Source organism: Hevea brasiliensis, unplaced genomic scaffold (genome assembly GCF_030052815.1).
Source record: "Hevea brasiliensis isolate MT/VB/25A 57/8 unplaced genomic scaffold, ASM3005281v1 Scaf7, whole genome shotgun sequence".
Lineage (NCBI taxonomy): Eukaryota > Viridiplantae > Streptophyta > Magnoliopsida > Malpighiales > Euphorbiaceae > Hevea > Hevea brasiliensis.
The window spans coordinates 896,275-911,780 of record NW_026615250.1 but is presented as its reverse complement, the minus strand read 5'-3'; the positions used below and the strand labels follow the sequence as shown (position 1 = coordinate 911,780).

At 34.1% G+C, this 15,506-nt stretch overlaps 2 protein-coding genes across 5 annotated transcripts; both read left to right on the top strand.

Moving 5' to 3' along the window:
* The first annotated feature begins 609 nt into the window (after nt 1-609).
* Nucleotides 610-8,878, top strand: LOC110660139 (mitochondrial Rho GTPase 1). 4 transcript variants are annotated; one of them, XM_058142702.1, is made up of 15 exons: nt 612-808; nt 1,128-1,367; nt 1,759-1,891; nt 2,214-2,363; nt 3,738-3,914; nt 4,238-4,504; nt 5,135-5,203; nt 5,369-5,424; nt 5,781-5,862; nt 6,087-6,298; nt 6,423-6,495; nt 6,801-6,913; nt 7,253-7,403; nt 7,736-7,922; nt 8,545-8,878. In XM_058142702.1, exons 2-15 carry the CDS (start codon nt 1,150-1,152, stop codon nt 8,616-8,618), a joined length of 1,962 nt encoding a protein of 653 aa, XP_057998685.1. In that variant the 5' UTR covers nt 612-808; nt 1,128-1,149; the 3' UTR covers nt 8,619-8,878. The 4 variants fall into 4 exon arrangements, with proteins under 4 accessions (XP_057998686.1, XP_057998685.1, XP_057998683.1 ...); XM_058142700.1 differs by having other exon boundaries at nt 613-808; nt 2,193-2,363; XM_058142701.1 differs by having other exon boundaries at nt 613-1,028; nt 2,193-2,363.
* Nucleotides 8,879-11,724: 2,846 nt separating this feature from the next.
* On the top strand, nt 11,725-14,901 carry LOC110661957 (putative UDP-glucuronate:xylan alpha-glucuronosyltransferase 5). The gene is made up of 2 exons (XM_058142704.1): nt 11,725-12,548; nt 13,824-14,901. Exons 1-2 carry the CDS (start codon nt 11,777-11,779, stop codon nt 14,750-14,752), a joined length of 1,701 nt encoding a protein of 566 aa, XP_057998687.1. The 5' UTR covers nt 11,725-11,776; the 3' UTR covers nt 14,753-14,901.
* The last annotated feature ends 605 nt before the right edge of the window (nt 14,902-15,506 follow it).

Sequence of the window (15,506 nt, the reverse complement as noted above, 5' to 3'; positions counted from 1 at the left end):
AATATTGATTTTTTTTTTTTAAAATAATCTTCGATTCTATTTGGACCGATTGCTCACCCTAGTCAACATTTTGTCTAGAGAGAGACCAACCATTAGTTGAGCAAAATAAAAAATAATTAAGATTAAATTGAATTATTATTAAAATCATGATGTGTATTGATATTATGAGTCCATCTATTTAAGTCATTTTATTAGATAAATATTGCCTTGTAAGAATATTATTTACGAGATTTATTTATATAGAAATTTATATAAAATAATTAAAATATATATAATAAAATCATAAATTTATATATAAATATTTAATTTAATAATTATTAAATTTATTTTTATATAAATTCAAACTTTTTATAGTTTTACATTTTGAATGTATTTAATTAGTTAATAAACTATTATCTTAAAAAAAGTGATTTATAATTTTAAATAAATAAAAAAAAATTATTTTTATGAAATGATAGAATCAATAGCATACATATAATAAGATATATTTGTATATTTTATATTTACAAATAACTAATATTGTTATAAAAAGCTATAATTTAAAAAAAAAGCTATAATATTAATAATTTTAACTAAAGTCTATTATTGATAAAATCATACAACCATATTACGAGAGAAAATCCACGCAAGAATTTCGATTTTATTGTTATATTTTTTTAGTTTTCTCCTGAACCTGCATAGCTGCTCATATTCTTCTTGTCCAAGACTCCATAGCCACCACCACTGCCACCACCACCGCCACTAACGCCGCAAACTAGGGTTTTTGGTGGCCTCTCTCTAAATCCTTTTCTGAACTGCTATCTACAAGGTACAAATCTCCATATTCACTATTTTTTTTCCAATGGCCCCAATCTAGAAACTTCTACTGAGAACAAGTAGTGGGTATTTTACGTTTTTGCCACTGCACCTAATCCCTAATGTCAACCTCTTCATCTGGTTAGAGATTTTTTTTCTGTGATTGTTATTATTCCAGTTTCATACCTCTCAATTTATCCCTCAAAATCACAGTATTAACCCTCCTTCCCCAGGTTATTTACGCCTTTTTGCCACTCTTCTTTGCATCTATGCGTGTGAGCTTCTGTATATATTGGTTTTGATCGGTGAGGGTTCTTGATTTCGATTTGCAGTGTTTTTATTTATAATTTATATATGGCGAAAGTTGCAACTGGAACTACTAGCCTGGGCAGTAAGAGTGGAGTCCGTATCGTGGTAGCTGGAGACCGTGGCACCGGGAAGTCGAGCTTGATGGTCACAGCCGCCACTGACAATTTTCCGGTTAATGTTCCGCCGGTTCTCCCGCCCACCAGGCTGCCTGAGGATTTCTATCCTGATCGAATCCCTGTTACTATCATCGATACTTCCTCCAGGTATTTACTCATTCTCCCTTTGGATATCTACAGTGGAGCATTTTTTTTGCTTGGAAGCCAGCAGCTCAGGAGAGCTTAAAACCAACTATTAAAGATCGGTTGTTGCGTGTGAACGTATTGTGTTTCTGTTGAAGTTTTATCTGGGACACAAGAAACTGCCGCAAGGATTTTTATTTATTTATTTATTTTTGTTCTTTGTTGCCCAGTGAAAGAAGCGTGCTCATTGTAATTTAAAGAACCTACTTGGATGAAATGGGGTGTGACTTTCAATTTGGAGTGAAAATATTAAATATTATGGCATATAATATTTTACTATTCAAAGTTGGCATCTTTTGTATGGAAACATTCTCTTAAGTACTGAATATTTCATTTATTTGTACATGTAATTCAGAGTGGAGGATTCTGGTAAAGTAGCTGAAGAACTGAAGCGAGCTGATGCTGTTGTTCTTACTTATGCATGTGACAAGCCAGAGACTCTTGATCGATTGAGTACATTCTGGCTTCCAGAGCTCAGACGATTGGAGGTTTTTATACTTTATTTTCATTTGGAAATCTATGTATGATTGGTACTGGAGATTTTATCCATATGTATGATAGTAAATAGACACATGTTTTTGTTAAACCTGTCTAAAATAGTTTATGGTTGTAAATTTCTATCTAATATAAGTATATAACAGAAAAATAATTTGTGCCAAATGGAACTTTGTGGACTTTTTTCCTGGGAATGTTTCTTGATACTGTATCTATTTTCAAGGAACAGTTGAGTCTCAGAACACTTATGTGCACATGCACTGAAGGAGTGCATATTTTGTTTGTTTCTAATAGGTATGTATGAAAAATGAGCAGGTGAAGGTGCCAGTTATAGTGGTGGGTTGTAAGTTGGATTTAAGGGATGAGAGCCAGCAGGTGAGCTTGGAGCAAGTGATGTCACCGATAATGCAACAGTTTCGGGAAATTGAGACTTGCATTGAGTGTTCAGCCTTTAAACATATTCAGGTACGTTTTGATGCCTTCCTGTGGCTGCTATTTATCTTCAATTGTTTTTTAAGATACTGAATACTGATGTATGAATCTTTAGAGCAACTTAATCTTGCCGGTTGAGAATGTCCCACATCAGAAAAATATGAAAAAGAAAAGGTAAATATAAATGGTTGGGTTGCAAAATTAAATTGGCTAGTCATTTTGATGTGTAAAGCAACTCAATCACTTATATAAGCCCAAATTAAAAATGAACTAATATTTAATTTGTCAGTATTCTCTCCAAATTTAACATTGCCTTTATGGCATATCACTGTTTTAGGAGCCCCTTTTAATTCACTCTTCCTTGTTTGTTTACCGGCTGTGCTTTCAAGTTTGCTCCTTATATTGCTATTATCTATTTACTTCTGAGTTCTGATGTCAGATAGATTCAGTATCTGACTAGTGATGATGAGGATGTGATTTTAATTTCTTGGTGTCTGCGGATGATATTGTTCTGATAGATGAGACGCGAGAAGGAGTCAATAGAAAGTTAGAGCTTTGGAGAAGTACTCTAGAGTCAAAGGGCTTTAAGTTAAGTAAAACGAAGACAGAATACATGTATTGCAAGTTCAGTGAAGGCTAAAGTGGTGATAGGGAAGGAGTTAGTTTGGATTGAGTGGTACTGTCCCAAAGTAATCACTTTAAATATCTTGGCTCAATCCTTCAAGTAGATGGGGGATGTGAGGAGGATGTTAGTCATAGGATTAAAGCCGGATGGTTGAAGTGGAGACGTGCCATGGGAGTTTTATGTGATCGCAAGATTCCTAGTAAGTTGAAAGGAAAATTTTACCGTACAGTCGTATACCGACTATGTTATATGGTAGTGAGTGTTGGGCATTGAAGGAGTCATATGTGTCTAAGATAAGAGTTGCAGAGATGAGAATGCTAAGGTGGATGAGTGGCCATACTAGACTAGATAAAGTCCGTAATGAGAGTATTAGAGAAAAAATAGGAGTAGTACCAATTGAGGATAAGTTGAGAGAGAGGAGATTGAGGTGGTTTGGTCATGTAAAGCGTAGACATACGGAGGCTCCAGTTAGACAAGTAGAGCACATTAGGTTAGAGGATAGAAAGAAAAAAAAGGGTAGACCTAAATTGACTTGGAGGAGAGTAGTACAACATGACTTAGAAACATTACAAATTTCTGAGGATTTAACCCAAAACCGTTTAGAGTGGAGAAAGCGAATCCATATAGCCGACCCAAAATTTTTGGGATAAAGGCTTAGTTGAGTTGAGTTGAGTTGGTGTCTATATTTAGCTAGCAGATGTCTCTTCTTTGGGGATCTTGAGGTAGTGCTTTGGGGTTCTGCGATTAATTTTGCGATCATCTGTTGGTTTCCGTCTTTGCAGATCCCGGAGGTTTTCTACTATGCACAAAAAGCTGTGCTTCACCCAACTGGTCCCCTATTTGATCAGGAGTCACAAACTTTGAAGCCTAGGTGTGTGAGAGCCTTGAAGCGTATTTTTATCCTTTGTGATCATGACAGGGATGGTGCCCTCAGTGATGCAGAATTAAACGATTTTCAGGTATGTTTCTTTATTTCTCGGTCCTTTCTTATTGTTTCTTTTCCTATTAATGTTTCTCAACTTCCTAGACATTTTATTTCTGGCATAAATTAACCTTAAGACATCTGAAAACAATCTTAAGAGTTTGTGAGGTTAAAATGTCTTGCCACTGGTCTTATGACTAGTGACATATCCTTCTTGCATGGGCAGGGAGTAAAGATCAAGCCTGGACTAATGGGCTTGGCATCTAGCAATGGGTTCTGGTTGGATATTGATAAAGTTACAGCTCTGAAAGTGTTTTGTTCTTGAGGTTTGTCAATTATCTAATGTATACTTGTTATCAGGTCAAATGTTTCAATGCTCCATTACAGCCTTCTGAAATAGTTGGTGTTAAGAGGGTTGTGGAAGAAAAGTTGCCTGGTGGAGGAGCCACTGATAGAGGAGTCAATGAACGAGGTCTTACTCTAACTGGATTCCTGTTTCTCCATGCGTTGTTCATAGAAAAAGGACGTCTTGAGACAACTTGGACTGTCCTTAGAAAATTTGGATACAATAATGATATCAAACTTGCTGATGAGCTAATTCCAACCTTCAAACGAGCTCCTGATCAGGTAATATTTCACTAAGGTCAACTGCAATTATCACACTGGCCATATTGTACCATAGAATTCACATCACGATGACACATGCTACTATGCTACTGTATTTGCTTTCTAACCTTGATCATCATTGGGCTTCAATACATTAGATTGTCTCAATTCTTGAATTGAATGGAGACAGGGAGGTATTCACTAGTGCAATTCCTAACTTTGACAAACTTAACTAGTTGGAATAATGGATGTGTTGCATCTAGGGCAATTTTTTGTGCTATCTATTGAATAAATAGTTATCTTGATATTAAAACTTGATCAACAAATGACAACTTTTGCCCATATTTGCAAGATATGCAATGCCTCCTTATGTCTGGTTTGGCTTGGCCTAGGCCAATGGGCCTATAATTTGTGCTTGGCTGCAGCTCGAGATGTGAGGGCCCCTGAATTGCCATTCTTATTGTTCATATTCATGGGATCTTCAGTTATATATGTGTATGTGTGTGTGTGAGATCTTTCGCAATGGCTTTCTATTTGCTTCTGTTTGGACACTTTATCATTTATTTGGCTGTAGTATCAGTCTTTCTGTGTATTGTTTCCTTCATGATGTGTTTGCTTAAATTGCTTACATTTAGTTTTCATTTGTTGTAGAGTGTGGAGCTTACAAATGAAACTATCGAGTTTTTGAAGGGAATCTACGAATTGTTCGATAGTGATTACGTATGTTTCTATCCGTTCTTTGATGAGAAGTAACTACGTAAACTGCATTTCATTTTTCGTTTTGTTTTGTGCACGTACATTCTTCACGTAGATTAGTCTGCAAGAGTTCCAACAAGCAGAGTAGTTCTGAGTTTTCAAATTTTTCACATGTTATTGTTTTAACAGGATAATAACCTGCGACCAGTAGAACTTGAGGATATTTTTTCTACTGCACCAGAAAGGTACTCTAGCTATCTGTTGAGTTGTCATTGTCATTATTTTAATTCTCTTCATTTTGAAATGTGCAGCATTTCAACTATGAGAATTCAATTGTTTTAGTCTAATGGTTTAGCACGTTGTCCTAATTTGAACTTCGTTGATTATGATGAAATTTTTGAGATATTTTGTGAAAATTGTTCATATTAATTCTGATAAACATGATGAAGCTGCCTGTATGAATAATCATTGATTTGAATTTTTGAATCTCTGATGGCGATTATGATAAGCTGGCTATTATGATAATCATATGCTTTTATTTTGTTCTGTCAATGTGACATTGTCGCTATAATACTTTTTACACTTGTCTTTTCAACTTCAGCCCCTGGGATGAAGCTCCATACAAGGATGCTGCAGAGAAAACAGCATTGGGAGGGCTATCAGTTAGTGCATTTTTGTGTGAGGTATTAATATAGTATGCTCTCTCTCTCTCTCTCTCTCTCTCTCTCTCTCTCTCTCTCTCTCTCTCCGCCCTCAAGATGTTTGCTTGTGCTAATTTGTTTACTTGCCTTCCCTTTTACCTGCTCCACTGTTCTGTTTTTAATGTCATTTTATGCAATTTTGTAAAATGTTATGCCCAGCCAGTATACTTGAGCTGTTATGCTTAATAAAAATATATGTATTCCAGTGGGCCCTTATGACGCTTCTAGATCCATCTCGTGCTTTGGAGAATCTGATCTACATTGGATATCCTGGTGATCCTTCTGCTGCTGTCCGTATAACAAGGAGACGGCGTCTAGATCGTAAGAAACAACAATCAGAAAGAAATGTTTTCCAGTGTTTTGTCTTTGGACCTGAGAATGCTGGGAAGTCTGCATTATTGAATTCTTTTACTGGAAGGTTAATTTTCTTAATCCATATCTGACAACCCAAAAATATTTGGTCAGTTAGTTCACATTCTTTCTGATAACTGGTTTTGATTAATTAAATTTAGTAACTTTGTTTTTGGTTATTGTGAATGCAGGCGATTTGTTGATACTTCTCCTTCAACTACTGGGGAGAATTATGCAGTGAATGTTGTTGATCTACCTGGGTTGGTAAGTGTTCACCATGAATATTATTGAGTAGAGTATGCTTCATATCCCTAGTTTGGATTTTTATTAAGGGGTAGAGTGTGGCACAAATACCACATACTGTGGTTGAATGGTGGGGTTCTACAAAAGTCCCTAGAGAATGGAACATCTTTTAGTGTTATAGTTCTCAAATAAATACCTGTTAGGAAATATTAGAAGGGGTGGGGTAAAAGAGTACAAATTTTGTGTTGTCATGACATGCCATTCAAGTTTTATTGCACTTCCCATTTTATGGTCGTACTGAAGTTATATGATTGTTTTGTTTGCAGGGAATTAAGAAAACCCTTATTTTGAGAGAAATTCCTGAGGACGGAGTGAAGAAGCTGCTGTCCAATAAGGAGTCTCTGGCACCGTGTGATATAGCAGTGTTTGTTCATGATAGGTTAATATTCGGCACCTGTTAAAATTAGTCATCTAATTAATGGTGGTTGTAGTCATAGCATTTGCCTGTTTGGATATGTTATTTAATTTAAGAGACATCTTGAGGCACCCTAAAGGTGAAACATCCTGATTTCTCTGTGGAGAAACAATAATTAAATGGATCTCCCTGTGTATGCGTGTGAATACAGCACATATGCTTACATAAGATAGGCAGAGAGAGATGCCTATAACTAGTGTTAGATCGTCTGTGACCTTAGCTTTAGTAGGTATTATTAATGTTAATAGCAGCAGCATTGGTGAGTATAATTTCAACCTGTTTAAAGATCAAGAACTTTTGCAGCTCTGATGAGTCCTCATGGAGGAGAGCGACTGAATTGCTTGTGGAAGTTGCTAGTCATGGTGAGGATACTGGCTATGAGGTGCCTTGCCTAATTGTTGCTGCTAAAGATGATCTAAATTCTTTTCCAATGGCCATACAAGAATCTACAAGGGTATGGACTTTCTTCATTGACCATTATTTCATGGAATCAAGTTGACTAAGTTGGTTTTTGTCGTCTATGTTTCTGTTGTGAAGCTTTTGCATGATAAAACTTCTTGACAACATGGTTTCCTTGTAGTATGTTGCTGCTGCAAGAAGTGCGCAAATTTCATGTCTCCAATTCTAGGGATTTGTCTAGATTGTTTGATCATCTACACTAATCATGTCTTTGTCCTTGTTCTTTTTAGCATGAATGCTTCTTTATTAGTTTTCTTAAAACTATGTGAGGAGGGCTGAAGCAGACATTGTAATAGCCATCTTCATTGCAATATTTGGCTTTTGTAGGTTAGTCAGGATATGGGAATTGAGGCTCCTATTCCCATCAGTTCTAAGATGGGTGATACCAATAATATTTTCCGCAGGATTGTTAATGCAGCAGAACACCCTCATTTGAGCATTCCTGAAACTGAAGCAGGGAGAAGTCGCAAGCAATACCATCGACTAATCAATCGATCTCTTATGTTTGTTTCAGGTATGCTAATCTCCCGAGCTCCTAGTACTACCAAGTTCCTAAAGCACTTGAGTTTTGGAATTTCACTGGGCTTTGATAGATTTGCTCTTGGTCACTTTGAAATTGGACTCGGTCTATTTCTATTCTCCTATCAGTTAGTTGTTGTCAGAACTATGATTGAATGTTGCCAGTCCCTCGAGTGTGGTAGTGTTTAACCGTCTACATGATTTGAAGTTTTTTTTTTAACCTTTTTATTATAGTACTGCTGAAAAAATTTATTGTATTCTAGGAGTTTGTCTGGTTAAAACTAGCCTTTGTGTTCTTGCAAAGCTCAATGGTCATCTTTGGCTTTTGGTGACGTGACTTAATTCTATAATTGGGTCAAGTTTGTTCTATAAATGGAATTTTTTGAAGGATTAAAATGCAACTGGTTTGGAATTATGAAGTCATATTCATTTCTTTAAAAGCAGGATTATTGTGCTGGTAGACATTTTATACCATTGTGCATTAAATCACTTTTGATGAAATTTCAGAGTCTTCTCTGTCGATTGATCCTCGATTGAATGAATAACTAAATTATTGATGTTAACTTTTGTTAACAAAAATTATCTGCTGTGTTAATGGTTATGTTTCACTGTTGTAGTTGGAGCTGCAGTGGCAATCGTTGGGCTGGCAGCTTACCGAGTCTATGCTACAAGGAAAAATACATCTGGCTGAAGGATGGAAATTTACCCATCAACAAGTGTATGACTTATTGGCTTGAACTTGGTTGTCACTCGAGGTGTCGTACTTGTAGAGAAAATGCATTTTATCCTGATGCCAATTAGTTTTCTAACCTTCCAACTTTTATGGCATCAGGAGGATTTTAACATTTTGAATGGGAGAGTTTCACCAGTTGAATGTACTGCTGACATATGTATGATGAAATTAGTTATTGGGCAGGGCTTGTGGAATAATAAAAAAAATTTTGCTGCAAACTTTTCGTGTTGGCAATTTTGATAATAGTGCTCTTTGTATTCTCTAAATGCACTTCCTTTGTATCTTCTTTTGTTAGTATCCTTGTTCAACTACTAGTCTTTATGAGAAACCCTAGAAAAGGAAACCAGCATTCTGAGTCTAGATAGGAAGAAGTGGGGAGGAATTATGGTTGTTAACCCCCCGCCGCGCAAAAAAAAAATTGCTGTTTCATTATGTTTAATAAGGGTACTTTAGTAAACAGCAAATTCTTCTCTAACAAATCCTTAAAACATTCTATTTCTTAAATTGGGGTCCTGTAGAAGTTCTGTCCTTGTAAAAAGCTGTTTCATTATGTTTATTGGTCAAACATTTCTCTGTTCCTCTGATGTGGGATTTTCTCATTGAACATCTTATCAAGAAACTGAGTCTGCTTTGTGATTTATCATTGAACAAGATGGCTATTAGGCTTGCTTAATCATCTTTAGGGCCCATCATCAAAGTTTAATTATGAGACAAAACCTGATTCATCTCTCCCCATGAACTTTCATGGATAACGATGAGCATAGTTCAAAACAGAGAAAATAACAAATTTCTTGAGCAAACCGATTAAAAAAAACTGTCTAGATTTGATTATTTTTTCTTGATTTAATGATGGCAAGTACTTACACATCATCCAAAAATTCTGCAGCTACCATGATACTTGTTATGAAAAGACGGTGCACGTTGAGGTAAGTTAGATATGCATCCATCTGATGACGAAATCTCTCAATATATATGCAACACCAAAGCAACTGGTGCTGCGCTTGCAGTTCTTAAAGTTGCGTTCAATGTATTGTGTAATGCTCAAGGAAGGTGATCGTGATCCATGGAACACTGTCACAACATCTTTCTTTCTTGATCCGTCTAAAAACCTTGCACTCTTTTGAATAGACTTCTCAAGAGCGGTTGCAAGAACCAGTAACAACTGGGGATTTCCTGAAACTATTCCACCAGATTCATATAATCCTAAAGTTCAAAAGTTTTCTTCTTCAGCCATGACTATGGACTTATTAGGTGGCCATATCTTTGCAGGTATAGAAATAGAAAGTTGCTTTCTGAAATTTTTTCTTTTCTTTCGGGTAAAGTTTGGAACATAATTAAGCGACCTTTAGACCAATCGTAGAGCTGTTGTAGGCAATTGTAGAACGTTCCTGAGTTCCAGAGATGCCAAGATTTAATGGGATAAGTGATCTCATGATTCACGCTAAGAGTGTCTCGAGTGTTATCATGAATAGATATTAAATCGTGGATCTCTTAAGCCAAGCCATTGAAACGCCTTCACATCCGAGTAATAGAATGCTGAGGCGAGGTGTGCTCAGCTTTCATTGGGTAAGCCATGTCAAGCCAAACCATGCTCGGTTGCCGGGCATGAGGTAGCCCGCCACTCGATATATATATATATATATATATATTCTTTTCACGGCAATCTGGTCCATAGTTGACTTGGAAACATTCTAATGTGGATGACGCAATATGCCATCTTGAGTAGTGGTAGCAATGTCATTATATCTTATAATTAAAAAAAAAAGGAAATACAATTATATTATTAAATCTACTTTTTATATTATTAATATTCTTCTAATATTATGCAATTTTACGATTTTATTATTATTAATAATACAGTGTTGATGTGACATACTAATTAGATGGAGGTTGAGGATGAATGGGAAAGTCTTCTTATTGATAAGTTCTTCGTATTCTTAATATATTTTTTAAAAAAATTATAATATCAGCGAGATTAAGTTTTGATCTCCATTTTAAAATATGTCTCACCTAAAGTACCATTTTATTTGATATCTTTAAAATAATTAAAACATTTTTTTAATAAAGGGAGATAATTAAATTACAATGGTTTAGCCATTTTTAGGCACCAAATGAGCACACTAGTAAAGAAAAAAAAATCTCATTCAACTACATCCTCTACCATGGCACGTCATATAAATTTCAAACCTATCAATTACATGCATTTTTTTTAAGAAAAATTTTTATTTAAATCTATTGTATTATAAATTTAAGATATAAATTTATTAAGTCTATATATTTCTATGAGTTTCACCATATATTTTATATTTATGATAAATCAGAATTAAGTAAGGAAAATTTTATTTTTTATTAAACACAATTGTTAATTATTATTTAAAAAATTTATGAGCCCATTAAATTTTTTTTATTAGAGATTGAGAAAGTGAAAACTCGAATCTGATACCTATAATTGAGTGATATAAATATGTGTTTAATTATTAGATCAAACTAAATTAGATACTAATAAATTTAAAATATTTTAAATAATCAAAATATATAAAAAAATGACGAGACTTTATATTTAGAAGAAAAGTCAAATATAAATTTTGTAAGAATTTTTAAATCTATGATGATATAAGATAAGAAACACCACAAATAATATAAGAGAATCATAATGTAAAAAATGGAAAATTTTTTCTAATTTGATCCGAAATATATTATATATAAGTGAATCTACCATATACTTCATTTTTTAGATATCAAATTTAAATAAAAAATTTCATAAAAAATTATTATTTAAATTTTAATATTTTTTATTATCTTTAAATAATAAGTTTTAGAATTATAAAAACAAAATTCCACTTACATTGATGTTCTCATCTCATTTTCATTTTTTTTAAATAATTAAGGCCCAAAATATTAATATTTAGCAACATAATTTGATTCACGTGCTTCATAATTAAATAAAATGCGCGTGAGGTCAACAGCAAGCAACTTGGGACCTTGCACATCCCCTTCGGGAAAACTCTTCATTCTCTTCTGTCTATTCTGATTTTAATGTCCATTTGGCTTCAAAACTTTTTCTTCTATATAAATAATCAAAACCAGTAACAGGACGTGGAGACCTCAGCAACGAGATGGCCTCTCATTGGCCCCTAAGATCATTTCAAAGACTCTTCACTGTCTCTCTCTTCTTTCTATGTGCGGCCCTCACTTTTCTAGCTTTGTCTTTCAGGCCAAAACCCACCCATTATTACACTAGACTACTCCAGGCTCAGGCTAACCCTAATTCCCATGGCAGCACCTGGTTCGATCTTGTTTCCAAAATGGTCGATACCCAGAAAGTTAAGATTGGTCTGGTTAACGTAGATGATGATGATATAAAGAGTATTTATTATGATACGTATTATGGATCATTAGCAGAGACTGTTTTTGTGGATTTCGAACCTGTTTCCAAGGACAAAATATGGGAGGATTTTTTCCCAGAGTGGATAGATGAAGACCACAAGTGGGGTATACCACGGTGCCCGGAGATTCCCATGCCGAGACTAGAGGATTACGTCGGCTTGGATGTCATCGTGGCTAGGGTTCCTTGTGGTGGTGGTGGTGAAGAAGGGAAGAAGAAGAAAGGAATTAGGGATGTATGGAGGTTGCAAGTGAATTTGGTGGTGGCTAATCTTGCGGTGGCGAATGGGTGGGTGCAGAACCCAGCTGCAGAATACACTGAACGGACTATGTATGTTGTGTTCATGGGGTCCTGTGGAGCCATGCAAGAGATTTTCAGATGTGATGATCTATTAACTCACGTAGGTGATTATTGGGTGTACAAGCCTGAACTGAGGAAGCTGAAGCAAAAGGTACTAATGCCGGTTGGATCATGCCAGATTGCTCCACCATATGCAGAGAAAGGTAATTAATAATGCTGCTTTAGTTTAACCACAATTTCTTTCTGTTAATGGCAAGAAATTAATTTTTTGATTTCTTGGGATTCTTCAAACCACATATGGAAAAACTTGGGTTGCTCTCCTTCTATGATCAAAATAACATTTGCCTGACACTTTGAGTTAGTAAGTATATGCCATGGTATTAAGTGGGTTTGATTTGCCTTTTTTAAGTATGATCCCATATATTAAAAAATTCAAATTTTTTGTCTACAAATCAAATATTTTTCTTGCCTAAATTAATTTACTGTAAATTTAAAATACAACATAACGTTTTATTTTGTATTTAATGTGTATCAAATTTAGATAAAAATTTATTATAAAAAAAAATTCTCATATGGCATGAAAATAAAAAATCTCTCAATTATAATTTTGGGCAAAATATAAAATGCGCTTAATACATTAAAAAGTAATATATCAAGATGGGATCTACTGCTTTATAAGTGAAGCTACACATATCTTGAATGTACCTGATAATTTGCCATGATTTTCATATTTCAATCAATGCTCTTCAAAGATCCATTAGAATGGAAAGACGTGTGTATATGTAAATCTCAGCTTTCATGTATAAATATGAGCTAATTAATTTAAACTCACACTGCTTAATATATATATATATATGCAATAGAGATTCATCTCCTATACCTATTTATTTTTAAGGGACGTTTGGTAGGTAGAATTTATCAAAAAAGTGATTATGAATGTTACATTTCTGTGTTTGATTTATATATGAATTTTTTATTTGTGATAAAATTCAATTTCTATATTTATGCAGCTCGCATTTATTTTTTCATATAAAAAAATTCAACTCAACTAAACATTTATCCAAAAAATTTAGGGTTGGCTATATGGATTCTCTTTCTCTACTCTAAACTATTTTGGACTAAATCCTCGGAAATGTGTAATGGTCATATTGTACTACTCTCCTCCAAGTAAGTCAGTTTAGGTCTACCCCTTATTTTTCCATATACATAAAAAAAAAATACCTTTTCATTTATAATATAAATATATATTAATATCTTCATTTATATATTTATCCCAAAATCACTGTATTAAAAATATTTGGTAAATATATTTTATATAGAAACAAAATATTCAAATAACAATAATCAATTAATCCAACTACTTAACAAAATTTTCTTTATTTTCTGTACCAAAAAAAATTTCTTTATTTTTATAGTAATAATTATAAAACATAATAACAATTCTATAAATATAAGTTTGTTCATATATATATATGCAGGTCAAGAAATATGGAAACAAATACTATCAAAACAAACGAGCAGGCTCAACCACATCACATTCCAAAGGGTTGCCTATGTAACAGTCCTCCATTCCTCGGAAGCTTATGTCTGTGGTGCTATAGCTTTGGCTCAAAGTATAATTCAAACCAAATCTACAAAAGAGCTTGTCCTCCTCCATGATTCCTCCATAACTGCAAAGTCTCTTCAAGGTTTAAGAGCTGCTGGGTGGAAAGCCAGGTTGATAGAACCCATAAGAAGCCCCTCTGCTAGAAAGGGCTCATACAATGAGTGGAACTATAGCAAGCTTAGAATTTGGCAATTGATAGATTATGACAAAGTTATTTTCATAGATGCAGATGTTATAGTTCTTAGAAACTTGGATAAATTCTTTCTTTACCCTCAATTGTCAGCTTCTGCAAATGATAAGGTGTTATTCAACTCTGGAATCATGGTTGTAGAGCCATCGATGTGCACATTCGAAGATCTCATGTCGAAGACTACTAAGTTAGCTTCTTATAATGGAGGTGATCAAGGGTTTCTCAATGAAGCTTTCACTTGGTGGCATCGGTTGCCTTCAAAGTTAAATCATCTTAAGGTCTTCCAAAGAAAAGGAGACCCAAATCATGAAATCCCAGAAGACCTTTATGCTATTCATTTGTTGGGGTGGAAGCCATGGATGTGTTATAGGGACTATGACTGCAACTGGGACATGGTGGTTCGTCACATTTTTGCCAGTGACTCAGCTCACAGAAGGTGGTGGCAGATATATGATGCTATGCCAAAGAAATTGCAGAAATTTTGTGGGCTAACTAGGCAGATGGATGAGAGGATGAGGAAGTGGAGAAGTATAGCTAAGAAAGAAGGTTTGCCTGATGGACATTGGAAGATCAAGGCTACAGACCCTAGACGACATCATTTAATTTCTTGAATTAGATTAACTCTTCCTCTCTAAACTCCATTTACTATGAACCAAAACTTAAATATATGAAATCAACATGCAAAATAAATTGATTTAATTATATATTTTGTATGTTGAGTATGATTGCATAATCTAACTAACCACTATGATTATACATTTTGTTCGAAGCTTTATGTTTTGGGATGATTTCCTGGAAAGAATGATCTTGATTTTCCTTTGCGAATAATGCCATTTGTTTCTTGAGCGAATGGACCTCATTTAATTGGATTTTCCCCCCTTTTCTTTGCTGTTGTATGCGGCCTGTCTCCAACTTTTATGAATAAATTTGAATTTTCAAAATTTATTGATATTAAGCATTGTAGATGCTTGCACATTAAACATTTTATAAACTTTATACATATATAATAATTTTATTGGATGAATTTTTGTAAAAAGAAAAGATTAATTAAAAAAATATAATTTATGAGTTAACCAAGTATTGATATAAGAGTTCGTAATCATTTTTTCACATTAAAAACAAGTATGTGATTAATCAAAATTTTCAAGAAAAAAATGGAATTAGTCATTTTTTAAAAATTAAAAAATTAAATTAAAAAGAGTCAAATTAATTTTTTAAATATAATTATTTTTTTAGTAAATCACATATATCTCTTAATTCACTATTCGTGTTGGGAAGCTCATTATGAGTGAAGCGCTCCAGCATAGATTTTTTCTGCTTATAATGATTAAACACTTAATTTTATTTAAGATATATAGAGTTTTT